Below are 26,126 nucleotides of genomic sequence, written 5' to 3' on the forward strand. Positions count from 1 at the left end.
AATTGTTGAAGATATGATCTTTAATCTTTTGAACATCTCATTTACGAGACTCTACTTATTTCTCTTCATTGACTTCTAGTTGTTTGGGTTAGTTTGAGGGAGATTCTAGTTATTTGGAACATTAAGTGCGCAAGTTATTATAGTCTTGCATAGAGAGGTATTGATACCCGACAAAAATAGTCATTAGAAGCAAGGAAGTATCGATACCATAAGTCAAGTATTGATACTTTAACATTTTAGAAATGGTAAAATGTGAGACAATAAATAAAATAATCTAGTTATATTTCATTTTATTTTAGGAAATGTAAGTGAAAAGAAGCATTACAAAGTTTATAGAGAAATGAAAAAAGAAGAAGAAAGAAAATGGGAAAAATTAGATGAAACTAGAGGTGCCTATGGGTTGGGCTGGTCTCAACCAAAATTTTTGTCCTGGGCCCGACCCAAAAAATGGGTCTAACATTTTGCCCAAGTCTAACCCGAATAAAAATGCTAAAATTAGGGTTTGGCCCGTCTGTATTAATTTTTATATTAATTTTTAAAATATATATAATACATCAAAAATACTAAAAATATTAAAATAAATGTTTCCCAACAAATTGAAAATAAAATTTAAAAAATGTATACTTAAATAATACTAAGACTAAAATAGTAACAAAATTAACAATAAAACAAGAGTTATACAATATCAAACAATAACAACAAAATAGTAGAAACATTATAGTTAAATGATAGCAAAAAAAAGTAAAAAAAACAAAAAAAAAACAAAACAAAACAAGAAAGTAATAACACAATAGTAAAAAATATCAAGATAATAATAATAAATAGTTTTTTTTCTACATATTCAGGCCGGGCCAGACTCGAGCCAAAAAAATCTTGCCCGAGACCTGACTCGTTTTCTAAACAGGCTTTTTTTTGTTTTTTTGCCCAAGCCTATTTTTCGAGCCTATATTTTTATCTTAACCCTCCCACTTTTCGGACGAATCTTCAGAACAGGCCATGGATAGGTCTAGATGAAACATAAAGCTAATAATCTCTATTTTAACTTTGCAAGTTAGGTTATTTGCTTTTTAAATCTTTCGTACTGGTGTATTTTCCAACTCAAACCCCTGTTTTAGTTTAATTTAGCTTCAATTTAATCCTTGATCTCATTTTATAATAAACTCAATTTATTACCTGTATAGAGTTGTGTTTTTCAATTCAATCGCTAAATGTAGTTTTCAATTATTTTTTAAATAGATCATTATTGGTGATATTCAAATGGATGCTATGAATAAAGGAGTTGAAGATCTAACCGTAGAGTTATAATTTACAAAAAAGCTATATTTGGATAAATGCACTATAATTAAACAATATAAAGGCTTAATAGTTAAGTATGGAGAATAATTTATGGTTATGACAACAAAGTGGACAAATGAAGCAAAAGAAAATGTATCTATTAAGAATTAATTGAATGAGTTATACAATAAAAGAAATAAGCATTAAGGATTTTATATATATATATAATGTCAAATTTAGTTCTCAACGTTTATATTTTTATTAATTTGGGTTTTTTAAGTTAAATTTAGTCCTTAATCTTTAAAAAAAGATAGTCTAATTTAACTATTAACTTTTTAAAAAGAATACACGTAAACTATCATGCATATTGTCACACCTACATTGTTAAAAGAAATTAATGTTTTAGTTAACATTTCAATTAAAAAAACAAGCTATGTAACTCTTTTTTGAAAAGTTGGAATGAAATTTAACTCATAAAAAGAATAAAAACTAAATTGACAAAAGATGTAAACAATTTGAGATTATTCCTCGTTAACATTCATCCCATAAAAATAAAAAAGTTGGGGTGGGGATGGGTTTGTGAATTTAGATGTCGGATGGTAAAAACTATGTTAGCTTCCTTCACCTTTCAACTATGAAAAAAGGGCTAAAAATAAAGTTGTAAGATTGATGGTGGTGATCTTGGTTCGGTGGTATTGCTCAATGACAAGGCTGTTGGTATGTGCTATGATGATGGTTGATGAATGATTTGTTGATTGGAGTTAGTTGATGGAGGTGATGATAGTTTAATGGTGGAGGCAGAGAGGTACTTAAAGATGGTGTAGTGAGAGTTAGGGATATTGGTGATAACAGCTGCTGCAATGGTGATAATGGTAATGAATTTGAGCTTGGCAATGGAGAGCGCAAGGACAGTGATGAACAATTGAAGAAAAAGAATATAAAATGTTTTGAGTTTTAAATCCAAAAATAATATAAAACATAAAAGTTTTAAATATTGTGCTTAAGTGAAACTTATGTGACAAAAATAATGACCAAAATGTTATAATTTGATAAGTTGATGATGATAATGTAACATTATCATTTATGTAGGTTATCTTAAATTTATGTTTGTGCAATATAATTAAAACAGTTAGCAAAATGATTATACTTGGATCAATGGTCAAATTTGAAGAAAATGCATATTTTAAAAAATATTTAAGGAAATATATTATTTTTTCGATAGTTAAATGTTACTAGTTTCAAATTTTTTTCTTACTCACATTTATATTTTTAGTTCATGTTATTTCAAGCTTTGCTCTTATTTTTAATTACTAATTTAACACATTAGTTTATTTGATTATATAATTAAATAATAGTGATTTTATTCTTGAGCCTTAATTTTGATTCTTGTTCTAAACATATTTTTTATTTTTATTTATTTCAAAATTTTTTTTAATTAATAAATATATTATTTTCAATTTAAGAATGAAACTACTTATATTCAACTATTTACCGAAAACAGTTGATATATCAGAAAACATGTCATATAAAACTTGTTTTCAACAGTTTTCTATCGAAAAAGTAAACATTTCTCTAAATATTTTTTAAAATCCACATTATCTCTAAATTTTGCGTAGATGAATACTACATGCAAGGCTTCATTTGATTTTAAAAAATAATGGTAAAATTCATATTATTTTCATGTTTGTATTATAAATACCAAATATATTTCATGCTTTTATTATTAAAAATATTTTTTATTTAGCAATTGTATTTTTGAATTTTAAAAAATACCTTAAAAATAAAATACATTTTATAAGGCAAAAGGAGCTAAAAGCATTTTTAATGAGTTATGAATACTATAATGATAAAATGATGTTTACACCTACACCGATGACCGACTGAAAAAATTGATTCAGTAATGGCTTTTTCCTGATTTTCTGTGATTTTACTATAAAGATTCAATAAGTTAATATTTAATTTCTTTTTCTAATGATGATCCTCTCTCTATCAACAATGCCTACAAGCTTTTATATCTGCTATCTTTTCTAACTCAAACCCTTCCTTATTAATCCTACTCCCCATATCCAGTTTTGCCCTACAGACTTTAATCACTATAGATTTAAGTTAACTTTGTCGACTATGGCTGCTGCTACGAAGCTTCAACTGTCCTTGGAGGAAAGCAGAATTCGAGGTATACAATCCTTATTAGCTGGTTATTTGACATGGGTTTTGATGAATTTTCTTAATTGGTTTTGTAATTACTGGTTTTCATTTTTTTTCTTTTTTAACTTGAATGAATTGTCATATCTTTAAACATGGAAAACTTTTTAAATCATGATAATTTGGCTTCAACGCTATCAAAACAATTGTATTCATTCTGAAAGGTTCTAATGTAGCCCATTTTCAACATTCATGAGGCTTTCTCCTACTTTTGTTGCTTTAATGTTTTAGATCATAAAGGATGGTTCCCGTATATTGAATAAGGATATTAGACAATCTGGTGTTTGTATTTATCAGATCATCTGAAACTTTTTATAGCCCGCTACTGTTACTAGCTCAGATTATATGCCTCTTTAAAACCTAGTAGATTTGAAGTTATTCTTTTTTATTAGGATATGTTTTAGATTAGATTATTTGAAATGCATGTTGGTTGTCATTGTGGTTGTAACTGGTAAAATAGTTGGTAGAAGTTGATAGGGCATCACTTGAGGATCTTCTTTTCTGTTTTTCATTGCAAGCTAATTTGCAGAATATGTTATGTTGTCAGTTGCATGTTCAAAGTGACTGTAGTTATCTTATCAACATTGTGCTTATCCAATCCTTTACCTGATAGATCGTTTAATTTTCTGTAGTTTCTTAGTTTCTTTCAATTTCCTCTACAATTTGCTTATATCTTAAGCTTTGCCCTTCTGATTATCAGGTTCAGATTTAGGCATGTGTCCTGATCGGGTGAAGCCTCTGGCTTGGGCACCTATGAAAGGAAAATACCGACGAAATTGTTGTGGTTGATGTGGACACAGCAGCCGCACTCATCATGGACATGTTTTCTCTTCAATAGGTTGTTTTTGTTTTATGCCAATCAAACATCTTTCTCTTCTAGGCCCTTTGGTGTTCTTTTCAACTTTTAAGACTTAGGGATGGTTATATGTGATTGAAATAGAAGATGCATTGACCATTTTTGGCATAGGTTTGCCAAGGAAGCAAAAAACTGGTTATTATTTAATACATACTCTTGGGAAATATCATTCGTGCTAGTGAAAGCATGAATGTGACAATTATCACCAAAATAGTGGGACTTTTAGCAGTTACTTTGCAAATTTTTGTATCCCATTTAGCTTTTTCAAGCATGCAAGAAGCTCTGGGGTAACAATAGCCATGTTTAAGTGTGAGTTTAAGTTCAATTCCAAAAAAATGAAAGAATAAAGGAAAAAAAAAGTGTTTACTTTGGCCAAAGAAACACCAGGAAAACCTATTAACAGTTTTGATTATGATGAAATGCTGTTCATCAAGGAATTAACGTAAGATAAAACTTTATATCTCATCAAGGAGCAAGATGATGTGGTGTGGTGCTTTTAACTTCCTTCAAAGTTCCTTCTCTCTCTCTCTCTCTTATCAACTTCTGCCTAGTTGCAAATTGAAACAGAGGAAATGAATGGAATTTATCACTTTTGTCTTTTACTTCACTTTTGATTTCTATTTATTTCATGGAAAACTTTGCCTTAAGGAAATATGTTTATCATTATTATTATTATCAGTGCTTTTACAATCTCACGTTCATAATTTCACTACCTTGTGTCTCCAATTAATTATTGACTTCTTATTACAGTTTTCTTATGATTGTTACTAATTTCATTTGAGATGTTTTTTTCCCTTTCCTTTTTTTTTTCTTAATGGAATACTTACCATGTATTATCAAGGTGAGAGATGTTAAAAGTGAAAAGATTTATCGGGATATTATAATCTTTGCTTCCTTTTTTTGCTGCAATAGCAACAATGAATACCTAAAAAGGAAAATAACAAATCAATTTACAGTCATATTTCTTATCACTCTTTATAGGTACAAAATCTCTGTAATCAGTTGTGACAATGAGCAAGTCACAATACATTATGTGTTTTTGCATTTGCTTAATAGTTGAAGCAAAAACTTTTATCCTTTCTATTCTCTTGACTGGTGATGGATTACTGATGATGATAATGATGTTGATTTCATTTCTGATGGTGATAATGGAACTAGTTTCTTGATTTTGATCCTTCTAATTTCTGAGTGGTATCACAATCGGTTGTGATGAGAATTGTTTGTATTAGTATGTTTCTTTCTCTTGATCAGTTGCTTGTAAATTATTATCACTGTGTCTCTGTTTCAGCTTGATTTGCTTGTATCGACTGAAGTCTAGGAGATCAAATGGCATTAATTAGTGAGTGTCCAAAACTTAACAGTTCATTTCCTCTTTGGTAATAGCATTTTTTCTATCAGTAGCTATCTTATTCTGCTTATGTCAACAAGCATAAAGTTATTGGAAAGAGAAGAGTCCAAAGGCATGAAGGACTCAAGTAGAGGACTGAATGATCTATCTTAGCAAGAGCCCCAGGAAAGTCTGGTGTCAAAAGCAACTATTCAAGGCCTTTGATTTCCCTTTTAAATCTGTTAAGCTCCTACTTGACTTTTTCATCAGTGGCCTGCTGTGATGGAGTGATCCTTGTGTGTTATGATTTCCTATAATCTATTGTTCTATTGCTCTTAGGTTGATAATCTTTCTTTGCCTGGTGGGATAATCTGTCTTGTCTAATTTGTAAGGGCTGTAAGAGGAGTCATCTCTTTTTACCACACTTGCAGACAAGCTACTCAATTTGCTTGAAAAGTAAATATGGAAGTTGTTTTGTTGGTCCATTGGTTTTTACCATATGCTCGTATCCCCTTGAAAATCCAATGGTTCTCTATCATCTTATCAAACATGGTAAGTATCTGTATGTTCTTACCTGTGTTCCATATATGAAAATCCAAATAAAGTGTTTTTTATCACGTAACTTTCGTTTCATTTCAGGTACGTTACAGATTTCCATTCATGGAACACGTGGAAAGAACGGAAACACGCGGCTTTAGAAATATTTTTACTCTGAGAATCGCCTTTTAAGTACTTTTTCCTTATAAAAAACCAAGGTCTGAACTATTTCTCTCAAAGAAGAAAAAGGGGGATTCTTGTAAGCACTCTTGAGAAATCATCATTTTCCCTATGGCAGACAAGGATTCTTCAAGGCCAATTCCTGATCACTGGATGCTGGTTGTTAAGGAGCAGAAGGATGGATCTAGTCTTTCGGTAATTGAGCGTTTAAATGTTCTTGTTTATCTCTCTACGATCTATATGATTTTGGCACAAGAAGTCTGATACATATCAACCCTTTTAATCAAGTTTTCTACATGCATTAACTTGTTGAGTGCTTAATAATATCTCGGTTTTAGTGATGGCTGATTAAGTAGATCTGGTGTTTCCTTTCTAGATTTTATTAGCTAATCTGTCAAGTCGTGTGCGTTTTTAGAGGCATGCATGTCACTTCTTGATATGAAATATCAAGAATGCAATTTTCTCGTGCATTTACTAGGCATGAGCCTTAGTTTTCTGTTTCAAGCAAGTGACAGAACTGTGATATGGTGGTTTAAAAAGTTTTGACTCCCTTGTAAGTGCATGCACTTGACGAAATTTTAAAATTGAAGTCCATTTTTTGAATGTAAATCAGATGATAGAAAAGATCTTAAAAATCTAGCTGTTGTGAAATATTCTTTTGAAATTGGCAATTGATCCTCTCTTGGTAGACTATATTTATCTTTAGTTGGAGTCTAAACTAAATTTCTGGACCTAGAAGGTAGTCATCTATGATTGTGCAGAGAAATCTAGGATATTTGCTAGTTGTTACCATTTTGACGAAATTGGTTATTCATCTGAATGACCGATCTAATTAGTCTAAAAATGTACCCTATACTAATGGGAACTGTAAATCCCTCCTTTTGAAGCTATTACTTGACCTCTATGATATATCTTAAGAGTTTCAAGACAATAATAGAGGATTGCTTTCTGCAAAATACCACTGCATGCACCCTTCAGCATCCTCACTTCGATCTTTATTTTTTTCCCTTCTATTTAACTTCTTCCATTTATATGGAATTTCTCACCATCATCTGTATCTCTTATTGAACCCTTGTAAATAGATACCCATCAATAGGTAAGTAAGAATGTTGGTGGAACCAATTATTGTTATTTTAGCGGTTTGGCATTTGTGAAGCCAGAGTTCCATAAAAAATCCATCTATTGGAAAAGTAATTCCAGTCTTCTCTTCTTTGAAGAGTTAAAGAAAATGCTTTTACCATACTAACAAGAATGCTAGGAACAAGCTCCTATTATGGTCTTTGCTGCTAGATTTACATTTGCAATGCTGATCCTTTTTCTGACTATTTAGATTGTTTGTTGTGTTCTTCATACAATCTGTAGTAGTAACGTTGATTATGATAAAAACAGAACCTAGATGAAAATTAGATAGTATGAAGACAAATTTTATTGACTGGTGATTTTAAATGGTTGGCTATTGCAGTACTACACATGTCCTGAGAGTGGGCAAAAGTTCAACACCTATGAAGATCTCATGCGATATGTGAACTATGCAAAAGCAGCTAAGCTTTCCATCTACTCTCCTGTGAGTTTAAACTTATTTTCCCCTATGATGTCATCAAGAATTTTATATATTAATGCGTGTCATGTGCAGATATGTGTTTGACATAGGTACATTAAATTTTTTCCTAGTTTTTTCACATATTTGGCGAGTATACGAGGGATCATATTCCCATACCTTGTCTAAATAAGTAGTGAAAACGGGTACTTCATGAAAAATGATGAGCTGAAGCGTCATAGGTGGTTACCATATTCATAAGGGTTGAACATGAATTTTAGGCCCCCAACTAAAGTGGATGAAACATAGCGTGAGACAATTATCCTTAGCCTTTAAAAGGTGATTTAGGCCTTGGTTTCTGGGCTTGCTTCAGTTTTGTTTAAAGATATGCATTACTGTCATGTTCCCACTTTAGATTTGATTTAAGATTTTTTCCTCTCTAACCTCCTTAGTCCGTAATCCTTACTGGATATTTTCTTAAAATCCTTTTTCTACTAAAATCCATGCGGTGATTAATGACCTTGTTCGTTAATATTTCTATATGTTTCCAATTTGTGTAAATAATCAAATTTGTTCCTTTCATGCAGTAATAATTGAATTTTATTTTTGTTTGGATTTGTTTTCTTTTGCATTAATCCTTTGTTGTAGGATTTCTGTCCCCGGAAACCTCACCGCAAACCAAAGAAAAAAGCTAGCACACCTGAAGTAGCTCAGAGTAAGTTCTAAACTTGATTCTTCTTACTAATCTAATGTCCCTGTCCCATCCCGAGCTTTTCGTTTTCTTTCGTATCTAAGTCTCTCTATTGTATTACTTTCATAAACAGGCCATTAGTACCGCTTGAACTTGATAAAATTACATTGCAATTAACCATGAGGCATATTTAAAAGATAACATGATGAAGTGTTGGTTGATTCTACATTCTTCGTACATAATGTTAATAGCCAATGAGTTGATATTTATGTTGTCTTTGACAGATGTAGCCGAGAAGGACAAGGACTCGGACTTAGACTCAGATTCAAGCGATTCAACATTCGAGTTGCCTCCCATTGCTTCGCTCGAGTTTCTAGATGAGTGGAGTTCAGCAGAGTCTGATAAGCAATCTGCTTCGGGAAAAAAGAAGTTAGAGAAGAACCATGCTTCAAGTGAAGGTTGCAGCAGTGGTAACATGGGAAAGGCTAAGAAACAGAAGAAGTAAATGAGTAGAAGATGGTGCGGGTGCGGTTGCAGGTGTAGTTGATCAGCAAGTTTATGTTCTGCCTTTCTCTTATTTTGCAATGGTGTGGTTTTATTTAGGGTTTGAATGAGTTGAAACAAAACTAAGAACAATAGATATTTTCTTTTTCTAGTGTGGACTGAATGACGTACTTTTAAGGCTGATCAATTTGAAATAATTTACTTTACTAATCCATGCATTCTTTCTTTTTATTTTTCTTTTTAATAATTAAAGCATTTAGAATTTTTATTCCTTTGTTTTATAATATCACAAATTAAATTTAAATCGTTCAAGAAGTCATATTATTAGAATTCTTTAAATATATTTTTAATATGTATTTGTAATACCCACAATTTTTAAATAATTATTATTTTAAAAGCCAAATGATTTTGTGGTTCATTACCCCAATTTTCTTTTTTACCAAACCCAACTTTATGAGTATTTTTATAGGGTTCTTATAAACAAAAAAAAATATTATTTTACGGTATTTTTCTTAGTTTGTGGTTTTAGGGAAGGGGAAGTGAAAATCGTGGTAAATTTTAGCGATTAAGGTGAGTTTTTGTTTAGATTTTCTTGAAATTGTGTTTATAAACTGTTTTTCATTTATTTGGGTTAGTTTCAAAAGTTGTCAAATTCCAATGACTTTTCGGTGAGATTCTGGTGATATTGTTAGTGACTAACAAATGAAAGTTACCTTCAAGATCTTTCAAATAATTTAAGAGAGAATAAATTTCAAAGTTTTTAACATGGGTTTTTAATAATTTCGAGTAGCTGACTTTGACACACTAAAAATTTATCTATATTTGTTTTGTAATTTAGATGCTTTTCTTTGTACTTCTATTTGGTATTGTTATTGAAACTATGAATCCAAAAAACTTGAGTGGTTTGTGATAATTTTTTTATGTTTAAGCTTTTGAAACTTAATTTTTTGGTAATCTATTTTGACAAAACAAGTTTTTATCCTTTAGTATTATATTTATTCTTCAAATTCATGTTTTTGCATTACCGAAATAATAAGTAAATTTTGAGTTTGAATGGTTTTAAATAAATCAAACGATCATGATGTTCAGAATTTTTAAAACTTCAATTTTTTAATTGTTTTTAAAAATATTTTCGATCCAAATACATATTATTTTGCTGGTAACCATACTAAACTGGTTTTTATTAATTTATTAAGTTTTTATGTATTTTATTAAATTTAATTAAGGTAAAATATTGTTTTATTAAACTGTACAATTATGTATTAGTTTGTTAGTGGGATTGTCACCGGAAAGTCATATCTTCATTGGTGAATTTTGGGACTAAATTTTGGGGCCCATTAAATTTTTAAAAGTTTTAAGAGTTCAATGAGAATTGTAAAAAAAATAAAAAATTGGGACCTAATTAAATTTTTTAAAATTTTTTTTGAGATTAATGAGAATTTAATTTTTTTTAAAAGATTTTAATTAAAAAATAAAAAATTTGAGGACTTAAAAAACTTTGAGGGAGAAATGAAAATTTTTAAAAAAAAATTGGAGGGTGAAATTAAAAGTTGGAGGAATTGTCAGTTACTTATTGAGTAGTCTTTTAATATATTTACAGATTCTAATTTGATTAGTGAGTATGAAAAATCCTAGAAGCAGTGATTTTATTTATTATCATATTTCTTTAGAAATTTCAAAAAATTTTAAACTTATTACACAAATTTCTTTCTTTTACTTTCTTCATTTACTACACATTTTGAGCATTACTTTCAAAGCAAATTTAAAATTATTAAACCTATGGTTTTTATATTAAATATTTTAATTAATTCGTTAATTTAGAGCGTCACAGTAATAATTTTTCATTCTATTTTAACATTACAAATTGCACAAAATGTATGCCATAATTTTTCAAAGTATTTTAATTTGAGGTTTGGTTAGAAACAAACAAACAAATGGTGGAGATGTTTGTATGTATATATATTGATATTTGGTTAAAGGAAAATGAAAGACAATGTGGGTTATTGATTTTGTCTACCACTCATTTTATATTAATGGAGTTTGAGGGGTTACAAAATCCAGGGCTGCCTTCTAAATTGAATGCTACACCCACCATCCTCTTTTCTTTTTATTTTTTTACTCTCATTAAATTTATAATTGGTGTTGTATGAAGCTTAAATATAAATTTTCTCATTCCATTACTCCGTAAAAAATATCTTTTTATGTATAGATAATAACATAATCATGATAATAACACACACAATCAAATTCAACAATTATAAAAAATTACAATGTCTACTTTTATCTATGATCTTTTTCAACCTTTAAATCGGAGGAAAAATCATTTAATTGCATTTGAACCCACATCTTCCTAATTATTGCCATACAAAGCTCGATTGTCACAACTTGCAAAGATTGAGGCTCCGAACTTGCAGTCCTTAGTTCAAGACTCATCATCCACAATTGTGATATTTGAGTCTCACTCTCATCATGTGCATAACCGTATGTGAGTTTTATCCCGTTCTTCATCCGTTGTGCAATATATACTATACACATGTATGAACTTTGTTCGGTTCTTTTTAGATTAGTTCAACTTTATTCAATTCTTCACCTTTTATAATGTGAATACTCCACACATATCCAACTCTTTTTAAATTAATCCGATTTTATGCAATTCTTCAAACTTTGTAGGGTGAATCCTATGCAGATGTGTGGGTTTAAGGGAGAAATTTGGTGATTGTGGAACCTTCATAAGATAGACGAGAAACCCATAAATCTATTGGACATTAGATTTCCAAGATGTTGCTTACTATGACACCACTAGAATTGTAATTCATATATACATGAAGTATTATTATGTATAAAATATTTTGTATTTTTACAAATATTGATATATAAACAATTTTATTGTAGATTGAATGAACTTTTTTGAATTAAAAAGCCACAGTCGATAGTCCCATTCAACAATGAGAATCAAATTACATCCACGATATCGACATTGTTCGTTTGGATAGTCTTGCCCCAACCCAAGTTCTTCAATCCTTACAAGCCCTATACCATATAAGGAATCATCTAGTGAGGTAGGTTTTATTTTGGGAGACATCTTTTTTTAGTGTTCTTTGGTGAGTTAATGAATTCTTGAAGAGAGGCATAATGTCAAGGTCTCTATACTTGATCTTTTCTCTTAATTTCGATGAGAGCCCTACAAATTCACGGGGAGTGCCTTTTGACCAATGAAATGCTAGACATTTGATTTTGGTGAGGTTTGAACCCTTGCCCTTATGTGGTATTAGTAGGTAATAACACTAATGCTTGGCTAGACTAGCTAAATGCCTAACATTTTCTTGGTGGCAAGATATTCCACAAACTTCACGAACCCGTTAGGCTCTCCCTTAAAGTGGAAAGACAAAGTTTAATGATAGAACCAAGCATAAACACACCGAACACAATACCTTTACTGTTGAGAGATTCGTCGGCTCCCTAGATGACACTCCAAGAAGATGTTTCCCTCAACAAATCTATTAGGGAAATTTTAAGTTTAAATTATTTAAGTTATTTTCGATTATTTCATGTACAAATAACTTTTTAATTGAAATATTAATAAATAAATTAAATTTGGTTTTGAATGGCATTTGTTTTTAAATTAAAAAAAAAAGAGTAGTGTTTGGAAGTGATCAATAATTGAATGGTGAGAATAGATAATTATGAAATAGGAAGAAGACAAAAAGGAAGAGCCCACCCCAAAACAAAACAAATATGAAAAAGAAGAGTTAGTCCAGCATTCATTGCTTTAAGATTTATAAATGATTTATTATCAAATTCATATCAATTGCTTAAACCAAAACTTTTGGTATTTATGTATATTGGACAGGATGATACTATATACTTGGGTTACAAATTACAATCATCTTTGGATCACTTCAACATATAAATATTTTAATAGGGATTGAAATTATAAAGTGTCACATCATTCCTCTTAATCATATAATTAGATATTTTATTTTATTGTTTATGAATATAAAGCACATTTTACAACCTAACTGTCTACCTCTTTAAAAGCCACTTGAGTTTCCAGAAGACAAGCATGTGATAGGAATGGGGATGGGTGGGGTCGTTTGGGAGGGTAGAATGCCAGAGGCAGAGGATTGGATAAATGAGTGGAGTGTGAAATGGGAGATTGAGTGATTGGAAAAGGTCCAAAAAAGCTGCTTTTTCTCTCATTCATATTATAATAAAAGAGAATGGGCAACTCCGCCTATTCCTTGTTTGCCATCCCCATTTCGTCTTCATCAGCCTTCCGCTTCAATGCTTTTCTTTTTTGTATATAAATATTTAATCTTTTTTATATACATCTATTCAAATATCAAGTTATTCACTTAAATTCTTTTTATATATGACTCTCCTCGTCGTGATGTCATTCTTGCTCCTGCCTCAAGTGATTGTCGTCTCGTCCCAATGATCTTCATTGTGACGTCGTCCCTTGCTCGTCGCATCGTCGCAATGTCACATATCTCCTCGTCGTAACGTTGCATGTTTGTTTCCGATAAGTGCTTGCAAAACGTCCGATAAATGTGAGGCACACCCCACACATATAATATTGATGCCATTACCATACATGAGGTTGACCTAACCCATGAACATTTCAACCCTTAAATATATGTATTAAATAAAATAATATCATTAATAGAAATCATAAACAATAATAATACAAAGATATAGTATATAATAAAAAGGATAATTAAGATAGTATAAATTGATGCACAAATGTTATATTTACAGAATAATTTCAAAAGAGGATAAATACAATTGATAATAAATAACCACCCTAAAATAATTTAAAAATAAATTAGAAATGCATCATTTTGATCAAATCGCAAAAAATTTCATTTTAGCCATTGCCATCATTATACCAACTTGACCATGAACTTTGTTTAACCAAGAAACCATTGCCAAGAGTTTAAGAAACCTACCACATCAATAATACACAAAACGTCAAGTCTCAAATATTTATCCTTTGAATTAAATTTTATAAATACCATCACTATACACTATGATAAGGTCCTTGGAGAATATTTTTTCAATATATACGCTAAAACAACCCATGCTTCTAGAGAAAACGATAAGCGGAATAATATAAATTGAAATAAAAAAGAAGAAAAGAAAAAATTATTGAACCATCCCAAAAGGGTTTGAAAAAAATTAGGGAGGTTTTACTGCCGCATATAACAATCCCTACACTTAGCGAGTGTAATAAACATAAATAGGTTTTTTACCACATAATGAATTTGGGATTAGAGTACAAAGCATTACTAAGAATAGACTACATCGCATTCGTCAATTGGAATTAGGACCATTTGTGTCATCTTTACTCCAATTAATCACTTTGAAATTTCTGCCCATTTTTTCCTTTCTTTTTTATAAAATAAAAATTAATAATTGTGTTGACATGCAACCTCTAAAATTAAAAATTAATTTAAAATAGAATGATATTAAGACATTAGTAGTAGTAACTGAATCACAATCTAATTTTGAAAAAAAACAAACTCAAAATTACTTGACATATAGCGTCGCCGCTGGCCACCAGCACATCAGACCTGAAAGCTGCTTTATATCAACCAAATTCAGCATCGGAGATTTTAAGTGCTAAGCTGGCAAACCCAACCATACATGTCCCTTCGCATTATAATCCAGAAACCCCTTCTCTTCCTGTCTGTCAAATACCCACCACAAACGTGGCTCTGTTTTTTTTACTTCCCCACACCCCTTTCTAAACTTGCATCGGCGGCGCGTTCCTTCAACCAACTATGAAATTAATGCATTAATTTAGTATGTTTCCAGAAACCAAACCACTTCGATGTGACAAACTCAATACAACGCTAGCAATCTCTTCTTCTCCCACGTAATAAGAGACTTGGAATTAATAAAGCGAAGATGTCTTCTTTCTGGGTTTTTTTTTTCTTCTCGAGCGGGTCGACCTGAGTCAATACCCGAACCACCATCCTTGCCTTCTGCTCCCCCACCCACTCACTACCTCTTTCATCACCATGCATTGCAAGGAGTCTCCCCCAGAGGTTCGTTCTTGACTCAACTCACCCACTCACACACTTTCTTGTTTTTTTCTCACACAATACCAACTAAAAACATCACACATTTCCATGTTAAAAAAAAAAAGAGCTATCAAAGAAACCGATTGCCCTCAGCTTTCGCATTGAAGGGCGGCTTTGATCTTCTGGACGGTGCATGAGATGAGATTATTGACCGTCTCCACCGATTCCACCGTCAGTTTGGCCGTGGGTAAACTGTTGACCAATATTTGAAAAGCCACGGTGAGAAGGGACCCACCCACCCTGTGGGAATCTCCATTCCCATTTGAGGTGGTGGGTCCAGGAGAGGCTGTACCATCAGGGATGATGGAAAAACCAGAAGGCAGGAGAGCCACGTAAGCAGAATCACCACCGTTCATGACAACCTGCATGGCTGGAATGTCAACGGGCGCGTAGACCACAAGCGATCCACCCGCGTCCATGCATGTCTCCTGCAATATCAACATGCTACTCTGATTTGTGTTCATGGCCTGCACCCAATTAACCAAAGAAAATCAAAATCCCCTCGAGAATCTACCCTTTTTAAATTGTAAAATATAATATATAAGATGGTCCCCCAAAGTGTCAGATGGTGAGAAAGAGTCAAAATGAGGTCGGAGAAACTTTTATATATAATATGAAAAAAGAAAAAAAAGCTAGAAAGGTAACAAGCGTCCTTTACTTTGACTTTTTTTAAAAAGCTTACAAATCGAAACCTGTGTTTCATATCCTGCTATAAGCTGTCTTCATAGATACTTCCAAATTCCATACTCGTCCTTTCTAATTCACCTTTTATCCTCATCTGACCCACCCCCATGTCAGTTCATTTCCCCCCCCCCATTTATTTTTATGTGTGAATAAAAAAATGATGATGATGATGAGTATAATAATTACGCTGGAACGGAGAAGGGAGACGCAGTTGCCGTGATCTTGGCCTTTGGCGATGTGGGCAATCTCTTGCATGGGACCACCGTTGGACAAGATGTCCCACTCGCTCCTCAGCCGTTCATCCCGCAGAAAATCGAATAGTCTTTGAGGTGACACCGGCAGCCAAACTGAAGTAGCGGCGCTCAGCACGATGCCCGGAGGCTCCCCAGGGTTGTCCACGCTCTTCCGTGTCATCACCCTTACGTCTTCATCCACGTTCCCTGCATTCAACTTGTTCCATTTATGAACCGTCGACGCACACACTCCCGCACAGAAATTACCCGTCATCCGCTGCGCTAGCTTTAACATGCTTCGCCTCCCACTTGCCGTTATAGCTACAAAAATTAATGTAACTATTAGTGTATGTATGTATGTATATAAATCCGTTCTCCTTAGTGTTATGATGGGGTTACCAGTATGGTCTCCAGTGGGAACAGTGGAGGACATGAGGATAGCAAGACATTCGCATTGGCGTTGGAGGGTGGCGACCCAACGTTGAGCACCAAAGCCAATGCCGGAGCTTAGTAAAGGGCGGTAGAGATGGTGAACTTGACTCTCGTCGTATTCTACATGTTCAACCCATGTTACCTGCATTTTCCGGTATCAATCATCAGTATTCCATGCAAATCTTTTTGACTATCTTACAATCATTGATACAATAATGTTAAAAGAAAAAAAGAAAAATGTAGCTTTCATTAGCTTAATAAAAAAATAGTTAAGTGAAATGAACTGAATCTACCAGTCAATCTATCTTTTGATAATAAAATGAAATCTCACTAGAATTAGTATAATATTGAACAACATTTTCTTGGTCAATTCCACTCATTTTTTTTGGGGTATAATATCGTTATTGACAAATGATATTGATTAACACAAAATAAATATCGGAGGCAAATCTTGGAAAGAAAAGGTATCTCTTATGGTGACATTGTCCCTTGTGTTCAGGCATTGGAAAAAAATAAAATAAAGACAATGAATTAATAATAGAGAAAGATTTGAAAGAAGAAAGTGCAGCGCGAGGTGTGACATCGAGAAAGTGTACTAATGTCGGCTCAAAGCCTCATGGTTTCAGATACAAACAAAAGCTTTGAGTTCTGTTTTTTTTTTACTAAAAAGGCCTAAAGGGCCCTCGTTAAGATTGCCTTAATGGGAGAATCGAGGCATCAAAAGAGATTGGAATAGAAACATCAAATCAATAGTTTATTCATTAGGAGAGGATTACAATGGGATTTATATGAAATTAATGTGTTCAAAGGGCACAAATTTTTGAAGAGTAAATAGAGGCTTCCATTGATATTAAAAAACAAGTATTAATGGGAGTAAGTGAGTAACCTCGAGAGGGGGTTATTTTATATTGTGATTAAGCAAAAACCCAGATTTTGAGACTTGAAATTGGAACAATATTTTTGTCTATCATGAAAGCATCGGGCAGCTGAATGACATAAAGATACTGTTATTGATTTTCTTCTTTAAATGTTTTGTAGTTGGAAACAACTACTTGAACAAGACACAATAAATGTAAAAAGAGAAAACAAACTGTCATGAACTAAAATGTTACCTTGGAGTATCCATTAGGCATATCTTGCACAACACAACCAGAAGGAAGCCTCCTACATTTGACATATGTTGTGGGTGCACCTGAAGTTTCTCGGAGGGTGTCGATGGACACATCCACCACTGCCCAAACCCCTTCAGCATGCTGCTTGCAAAACCTTAAGAAATTCACCTCACGAACTGGAACTAAAGGAGAAAGCAGTTGCAGCTCAGCATGCATCTGAGAAAAAAAAAAAAAAAAGAGAGAATAAAATATTATATAGTGATAAGATAGATGCAAAAGCATTGATTGTGGAAGGAAATTAACTTATACCAGTTGAATTGCACCATTTCTGGTACCACCCATGCCACTAGATATCACATCAGTAGTTGATGTCCTCGCGATCATACAAGGAAACATCTCCGCCCAACGATTCTATATATGAAACAAAAAAGGCCTTAAATTTCAAGTGAAAGTGAGAAATTTGAGGGATATACATGTATATAGTTGGCTTGGCTTACCGAGTCCATTAAAGTTTCAACAAGGGCCAAACTGTTGATAATCACCACCCCGGTCTGTCTGGATGCCTCGGTGAGAAAGCCGGCTGGTTTAATGCCAATACAAGGAGTGACCATCCTTGAGTATTCATCATGGTTTAGTACTTCTCTCCCACCTTCCAAGCTCCTAATCCAAAGTGGTTCATCAGTTTGAGCCATTTTAACCAATTCATCCATTGCCGCCAACGCAAGTTCCAAAAACATGGATCTTTCGACGCCATTAGGGGGAACCACCGGCAAAGAATTTGATACCCCACCTCCAAAATCAGGCCCCAAAGGTAAGGTTGTGCTTAAACCACCAAAGCCATTGCTACCAACTCCAAGTTCCAAATTGGAGTTGGGCAATGGAGGTGCAATTGAAGTAGCTAGTGATGAAAGGGGTCGCCCTAAAAACTTGCTGGCAAGTGCACAAACTCGATCTAGCTCATCCTTTAAGCGAGCGTTTTCGATTCTAAGATGTTGCTCTTCGAGAGATAGGTCACCGATGATTGCCGGACCTCCACAGTTGGTGCAAATGGGGTTCCTCATAGCTTCCCTAATAGACATGTTCTCAGCTCGAAGCTTGTCGTTCTCTTGCCTCAGCAAAGAGTTCTCATGGCGTTCCAATTGAGTCTTCATTTGCGTACGGCGGTTTTGGAACCAAAACTTCACCTGCCTGGTTTCTAAGCAAAGCCTTTTGCTAAGCTCCAATCTCTGTTTCTCATCGGGATGAGGGCACTCCTTAAAGAGACTAAACCAAAACCAAGAAAAGAAAAGAAAAAAAAAGAGTAAAAAGCTTGGTAAGGCCATGTTCCGAATGGAAAAATTGGAGCAAAAAACATGAAAGTGAAACAATACGCTTCAAGCTCTTGGATTTGTTGAGGAGTGTGGCGGTGGTATCTCTTCTTCCTAGGACGGTTGTCGGCAGCATCTTGATCGTCGCCTGAAACTCCATCAATGTTATCACTTCCAGATCTGCTCTCATGTTCCTCTTCCCTGCTTCTTCTCCCAATACTTGCATCAAAGTTCTCACCCATTCTAACTCCATCTCCCTGATTATCTATACTCGGTTGCTGCTGCAAACATCGAAAAAAGGAAAACCCACATCAGTCCCTGAGGTGAAAAGCAACCACACACAAAAAGAACAAAGAAAGCTTATAGAGAGTGGTTGTAGTTACAAGAGCAAGAGAGAGGCCTGGAGAGTTGTATATGTTCTGAGCCATAGCACCGGCGGCCGCCATGTTGTTGCTAAAGGGGATGTCGGCGACGATTGTTGCACCCCCAAGGCCTCCACCTGAGCTGTTATCGAGAAATCCCCCAAAACTCATCAAAGCAACTCCCTTTTCTTTAACCAAATTTCTTTTCTTTTTCCTTTTCTCTGTCAAGCACTCAACTTCTGTTCTTTTTTTTTTTTTTTGGTTTCTTCTTCTGACTCTGCAAGTTTTCAACCTTTCGCTGTACCTACACTCCCATCAGACTGATTTTCTTCATTACCGAGCCATGACTCGGCCATGAGAATGAAATTAGTAACTTCGGAACTCCAAAGAACTAAAACTCAAATTTACAGATTAACATGTACATTAAAGACAAATCTATCAGACACCTTTATATTTGAACAAGACCAACAAACTTATTACAAAAAGAAAAGAGGATGGAGGAGAAAAAAGGATAAAGAAAATCCTAATGTCTCGAACTCCCTCTTTACAAAGAAGTGATTTTTAATGGAGAGAAAGAGAAAGAAGGCAAGCAAAACAAAACTCTTTTATGTCTATTCCCTTCTCTTTCTCTCTCTCTCTCTCTCTCTTTCTTTTTCTTTCTTTCTCTATAAAGAAAAAAAAAACCTGTTTTTTGGCATCCGGGTTTACGTCTGAAAAAAAAAAAGTGAGGGAAAGGGCTTAAAATCAGATAGATGGGCGTTTGTCAAAGATAGGAGGATAAATAGGAACCCTAGTTTTGGCTGAGAGTGTTGATGGTGTTGTTCTGTTAATCTTCTCGTCTCGTTCACTGCATGCTTCGCTAAACACAAGTACTACTAAAAAAAAGCTTTTCAAAACAAACTATCAAAGTCCTCTCCCCAACATCACCAACAAAATACTTTCAAAAATACAAAAAGTTTCAATCGATGACTTACGTCTCAATTACAAATTTTATAATTATATTTAGGTAAATTGTCAAAATAATTACTTTTATTTACTTTATATTATATTTTAATCACTTATGTTTGAAATATTACGTTTTAGTCATTTATGTTATTGCGTTGTAATATTTTAGTCACTGAGTCATTAACGATATAATGGTAAGCTAATGTAGCACATTAAATCACCATTTTAAACAAAAATTTTAGATTAATTTATACAATATGTCCTTATATATTTTTATTTTGAGCAATTTAATTTTTTCATTTTATGTTCTTTTAACTCTTTTTTTTTTCTTTATTTTGCATTCTCTTCTGTTTCTCCCTTTATTTTTCTCTATTCTCCATTTCTTTTAACATAGTTCTTTCCATATTTTTCACTTGTTAAAACTAGTCCCTATACTTTTATTTTTTTTGAACAATTTAAATTTTCAAGTAAGGCGTGCTTGTGTACTAATTTTAACAAATAAAAAACATAGAAAAACCACGTTAAAAGAAATGAAGAATGGAGGAAAATAGAGGGAGAAGCATAAGAAAATGAAAAAGAAAAAGAAAATTAAAAAACATAAAAGGAAAAAATTAAATTTCTCAAAATAAAAAAATATATGGACCGATTATAGAATTTAACCTAAAATATTCGTTTGAAATGATTATTTAACATGTCACGTCAACTTATCGTTACATCTTTAACGACAATTAGCTGATCAATGACTAAAATGTTACAACACGATAATGTAAGTGATTAAAACATAACATTTCAAACATAAGTGACTAAAATGTAACCTAAGGCAAACAAAAGTGACTATTTTGGTAGTTTTCCCTTATCTTTATCTTTAATTTATTGTTTTATTAAAATTTAAAATTATGTATTAATATATATTTTTTATTATCCACAAGTATTGGGTACAATGGTAAGATATATTAATACATAGCCCCTCCTCAAACCATAAATAGGAGAATAATGCACTTCAACGCATTCGAATCCACGTCCTCCTATATTAGCAACCATGTTCATGCCAATCGAGTTGAGACTCAATGGGCAAAACAAAATAATTTATCTAATATTATTAGGTATTGATTTTCTAAATTTTATATTCTTTATTTTATTATTTATTAAGATATATATGGGAAATTATTTCTCGAAATAAGTTTTTTAAAGATACTTTGACACCTATGGGTATTGAATTTATGGAGTGGTGAAATCATTACATGAATTTCTGCAACACATGTCAAGAAAGAAATATTGCAAAATGTAGTTAATAGTGACTCGATAACCATGGTAGTTCAGTATATGCTTCAATAGTTCTACCCAAAAACTTATTTGGTAGTTAACTCAATCGACCTATTAAAACAGTGGAAGTCGACAACCATGGAACTCGACTTCCACTCTATATACCCCATCTCTTTCTCTTTTCTTCCACCCAAAATCCTCTTTAACTTTCCATAAAAAAAACTTGTTATTTTTTTCTTATTTTTTTATGGAAAAATGACAAAACCAGGGTTTCCAAAAGAACACATTGTCAACTAGACAACTACGTCATTAATATGGTGAATTTTTCAACTAATTTTTTTATTTTGTAATTTTTCCATAAATATTTTTAAGATTTTCAAAATATTACATTATTATTTTTTGATTTTTTTAAATAACAAAATGATCGAGTTGTTCATGCCAAACATAATTTAAAATTTTCGGAGCTTAATGGACATATCGTAGAATGCTTGAAGAATGTCGATTTATAAGTGGCATCTATGATGGCAAAGTTCAAGTGCATTCTCAAGTTGCTTTTTATATTGTTGGAAAGATGAAGATTGAAATCACATAAATTTTATTTTTTTTATGCGGAGAAACGACTATTATGTTTGAAGATGTCACTTTAATAATGATATTCCAATCGAAGAGCGCGTTGTAATCGGACCCATTAACATCGATCCGAAGTACAAGTGTCATTGGTTGCTAGGTTTCATCTCCTTTAAAGAGAGATTGGATAATGAATTAAACAGGTGTCGTGTGAAGTGCACATAGTTAGAGAGGCTTGTCACATGTATGCAACTCTGGAGGAGATAGATCAATATGCCAGACCTTTAATGCTTTGGAGAGTGGGGTGAATGTTGTTGCCAAGCAAGCCTAGTAACAAGGTCATTATATGTATCTTCCTCTACTTAAAGATTTTAAAGTAGTAGGTAGATTCAACCAAAATGTTGCAACTCTAGAATATCTATATAGGGTGCTTTGCAAGGTAGTCCCTAAATCGATCTACTAAATAAATGGTCATAACATGCTATTGCAAACATGGGCATGGAGACAAATAGCGTAGTTAGCTCTTATCCTTTCTAGCCATGGGAGTTCCCTCTTATTAGAAGGTAAAAATATCGTATTGTATATTATTTTAAAATGTGCTTTAGTACTCGTACCTCAAATATCCTATTGCCTTGAATATTGGAACAAATTTAAAGTCTCTCGAATCATATCGTGCTATAAAAGGGACTTAACATGATATGACAAGAAATTGATCAACGAGCTAGTAAAAAGGCATGTAAATATTGCATTCACATTCAATGAAATCCATTTTCTTGTTAATGAATAATAATGTATTTTTATGTTTTTGCAGTTTCAGTGGATGTCACACTTGGACAAAGCGATTTTTGCCATTATATTAGATTTTGCTTTTGAGAAGTATGTGTTGTTCAAGGCACATGGTGCCCATAATTTGTTTCAACATTATGGAATGGCAACATTTTGATTGGGTGAAACACTAGTTCGAGTTCATTCAGAAATTTTTTATGAAAACTCAAAACATTGAGTGGTTTTGAAGGATATATGTGAGGGGGATAGTAGAAGCATTGGCTACTAGAGCATGCACCATGGATTGAGCTTTGGATCATTGAGTTGAGCAGAACATATATAAGAAACTTAACCAGTACGGTAATTTTTGACCCATCGGTTTTGAGTTCAATAAGATTCTATGTTCAGTTTCCCTTTGCAGAGATTTCTAATAAGGTTATTAATTGACAAGACAAATGATTGTAAAAACCTCAACAACCATTAGTTCAATGAGGTCGCCACCTTTTGTCGGCGAGTTGCACCACATTTTGCTCTTTAAATATTCGATAAAGCCTCATTCATCATATCATACCCCAAAATTGGGCCTAGTAGTTTTGAAGGTATTTAGGAGTTTTAGCTCTAGTGCGCTCTAAAAATTTTTTAGCATGGTAAACCGGATGTCTTCGTCTATGGCTTTTAGAAAATCAAATTAAATTTTGGAAATGATGTTCAAAAGATCTTTAATTTTAAAATAAGTACCACTTTGAAATGGGGGTTAAAATTGGGAGTGCTAAAAGAGCAAATAGCCCAAAACTTTAAAATTAACCTAATATTTCCCCCACCTATAGGTTATTCACGATAGTTCTTCCTTCTCTTTGTTTTGTGCCATCCCTTTAGTTTTCTAAGCACTAATCTTCCAATTTTATTTCCAAACTTCATCCGTTCGATTTCTTTCATTCTCATAACATTAAATCTCCATAAAATTCCATAAAAAACCATTAAAAACACCATTGATTTTATCATCTCTCAAACTTTTGGGTTTTTTAGATTTTCCGTTAAATAGTCGATTCTCCTTCAACTGAGGTAAGGTTTCGATTTCTTATTAGTTTTTAATGTTATCTAGCCTTTAAAACTAAGTTTTTACCTATTGAATCAAATATTTTGAATATATGTCAAAAATTGGATCATTAATGGTGGATTTTGGGATTTTGAATAAAAACGAGGTTTTAAAGTATTTTCCATTAATTTTGATGTGATTATAAAGTTTTTAAACATTTCTTAAAGTTTCGTTAGAGAATCCTAACATTTTATTTAATTTTTGTAAAAATTGCTATAGTATGTTAAAAATTTCGGAACAATGAATCTGTATAGTTTTGGGTAATTTGAAGGTTGAAAACTAGTCATGGATGAATAAGTAGATGAATGGAATCAGATTTAGGAAAATGAATAAGTAGAGAAGGAGAAATAAGGCGATAAATGAGAAAGGGTCACTAAGAGGAAAAATAGGGAACAATATGATGTGCCAAACTATTTTTGTGCTTGAAACTATTTGATGCTTACTACTTTTGAATTCTATACCTGTCCCAAGCCTTAAAACATTACAAGCTGAAAAGCCTTATGTGATCTAGGTAGACTTATTCACAATTTGAAATCATACTGAATAATTACATTTACGACTGTTTCTATTCTGCTAGGATAATCAAATTGCTTGTATAATTTATTGATGGATTCCTACATTTGAGACCCTTAATACTTATATACTTTGTAATATACTGAACTTAGGTATTTAATATCAAAAGTGGTAATTCAGCTATATATCATGCCGAGATTATGTGTATATAAATGTAAAATGCTTATTTATGTGCTCCAAAACTGACATTTGTACCATATCGGCTTAAGGGTTGTCTTTTCATTTACTGTTTTTGTTTCCTTTGCTTGAGAACAAGCAATGATTTAAATGTGGGGGAGTTTGATTTGTCATAATTCAGTGTAGCAGATTAAACTAGTTTTTTGCACTTTAGGAGCTTGAATACAAGTACTTTTGTTAAGTTGTAGTTAAGTTGTCGTAATATTATCTAAATTCAATAAAGTGTGTAATTTGAATCTTTTATTAACCTTAGGGGCCAAATGAGACCTAGGGTAAGCAAATATACTTCGTGAGCGTGCAGGAGATCATTAGAAGACGTGTTAATTCGATACTGGTCGATTGTGTTGCAACATGGAGAGCTGGATGTTGAAACATAGGGAGCAGAATAGAAGAATTTCAAGACTGCCTTCGATGTCACGACACAGCCTGAGGATGTCGTGACACACCCCTGAAGACACCCTAAAGATGAATCATACTACCTTCGATGTTCCGAAACAGGACTTGGTGTGCTGTGACATCACCCCTAAACAAAAAATATGTAACACCCCTCACCCGTATTCAACGCCGGAATAGGGTTACATATGGAGCATTACTAGACCTATATAACATTTGAACATACATTTCAAATACAAATTATTAATTCAAAGACAATTCAATTATAACCAATCACATAAAATTTATCAATTCATAAACAATTCAATCACAATTTAACATTTCGTCCCTAATACGAGCCTATGAGGCCCTAAACATACATTGGGAGTGGTTCGGGACTAAACTGATAATTTTGAAAACTTTTTGAACACTTAAGAAATTTTCTCAAAAATAGGGGACACACTCCCGTGTGGCCCAGCCGTGTGTCTCACACGGCCAACAGACACACCTGTGTCATAGGCCGTGTGTACATTCGAAATGGAAGCATATGGTCGTGTCCCAGCCCATGTCCGACCCCGTGTAACTCTCTGACTTGGGTCACACGGCCAACACACACGCCCGAGTGGCTAGCTCGTGTGCCCTAAAAATGGCCAAACACGCTCGTGTGCCAGGCCGTGCCAAACCTGTAGGGCATACTGACTTATGCCACACGGCCAAGTCACACGCACATGTGTGAGGCCGTATGGAGCATATTGACTTGGTTCTAATTTCAACACCAGGGACACACGGCCGTGTAACATAACCATGTGTCACACACAGTTGAGACACACACTCGTGTCTCTACCCGTTTGGACAAAAAAATAGGCTATTTACCAAGTCATTTTGCCATCCAAACTTACATACCTACACTACATCAATTATCACCAACATATAGCATATCTAATCATCTAAACCAGCCAATTCAAACATAAATCCTGCACATTCCACACTTCCATTTTACATATACACAAATCACCAAAACATACCCTATCAATTGTATCAAA

The 26,126-nt window shown here is 33.1% G+C and overlaps 2 protein-coding genes across 13 annotated transcripts; one reads left to right on the forward strand and one right to left on the reverse strand.

The window, feature by feature from the left end:
• Positions 1 to 3,079: 3,079 nt before the first annotated feature.
• On the forward strand, positions 3,080 to 9,319 carry LOC107955331 (uncharacterized). Of its 11 annotated transcripts, none has more exons than XM_041118023.1 (9): positions 3,135 to 3,448; positions 4,178 to 4,315; positions 5,622 to 5,672; positions 6,000 to 6,212; positions 6,300 to 6,415; positions 6,496 to 6,572; positions 7,840 to 7,941; positions 8,563 to 8,629; positions 8,890 to 9,319. In XM_041118023.1, exons 6-9 carry the CDS (start codon positions 6,531 to 6,533, stop codon positions 9,108 to 9,110), a joined length of 432 nt encoding a protein of 143 aa, XP_040973957.1. In that variant the 5' UTR covers positions 3,135 to 3,448; positions 4,178 to 4,315; positions 5,622 to 5,672; positions 6,000 to 6,212; positions 6,300 to 6,415; positions 6,496 to 6,530; the 3' UTR covers positions 9,111 to 9,319. The 11 variants fall into 11 exon arrangements, with proteins under 11 accessions (XP_016746568.1, XP_040973960.1, XP_040973956.1 ...); XM_041118024.1 differs by having other exon boundaries at positions 6,053 to 6,212; XM_041118025.1 differs by having other exon boundaries at positions 6,092 to 6,212.
• Positions 9,320 to 14,556: 5,237 nt separating this feature from the next.
• On the reverse strand, positions 14,557 to 20,283 carry LOC107955330 (homeobox-leucine zipper protein ANTHOCYANINLESS 2). 2 transcript variants are annotated; one of them, XM_041118028.1, is made up of 8 exons: positions 19,347 to 20,283; positions 19,027 to 19,241; positions 18,154 to 18,919; positions 17,966 to 18,067; positions 17,657 to 17,872; positions 16,512 to 16,686; positions 16,066 to 16,433; positions 14,557 to 15,662 (listed from the first exon to the last, which is right to left on the reverse strand). In XM_041118028.1, exons 1-8 carry the CDS (start codon positions 19,494 to 19,496, stop codon positions 15,285 to 15,287), a joined length of 2,370 nt encoding a protein of 789 aa, XP_040973962.1. In that variant the 5' UTR covers positions 19,497 to 20,283; the 3' UTR covers positions 14,557 to 15,284. The 2 variants fall into 2 exon arrangements, with proteins under 2 accessions (XP_040973962.1, XP_040973961.1); XM_041118027.1 differs by having other exon boundaries at positions 19,027 to 19,244.
• Between the last annotated feature and the right edge of the window lie 5,843 nt (positions 20,284 to 26,126).

Source organism: Gossypium hirsutum, chromosome A07 (assembly GCF_007990345.1).
Source record: "Gossypium hirsutum isolate 1008001.06 chromosome A07, Gossypium_hirsutum_v2.1, whole genome shotgun sequence".
NCBI lineage: Eukaryota > Viridiplantae > Streptophyta > Magnoliopsida > Malvales > Malvaceae > Gossypium > Gossypium hirsutum.

Bases quoted from the DNA above. Each gene is read 5' to 3' on its own strand.
- LOC107955331 (XM_041118019.1), top strand. From the start codon at position 6,489: ATGGCAGACAAGGATTCTTCAAGGCCAATTCCTGATCACTGGATGCTG. The intron at 6,573-7,839 runs GTAATTGAGCGT...TGGCTATTGCAG, and splicing joins AGGATGGATCTAGTCTTTCG to TACTACACATGTCCTGAGAG. The intron at 7,942-8,562 runs GTGAGTTTAAAC...CCTTTGTTGTAG, and splicing joins AGCTTTCCATCTACTCTCCT to GATTTCTGTCCCCGGAAACC.
- LOC107955330 (XM_041118027.1), bottom strand. From the start codon at position 19,496: ATGAGTTTTGGGGGATTTCTCGATAACAGCTCAGGTGGAGGCCTTGGG. The intron at 16,687-17,656 runs GTAACATTTTAG...CGGAAAATGCAG, and splicing joins TGCCTAATGGATACTCCAAG to GTAACATGGGTTGAACATGT. The intron at 15,663-16,065 runs GTAATTATTATA...AATTGGGTGCAG, and splicing joins TCTCCCTTCTCCGTTCCAGC to GCCATGAACACAAATCAGAG.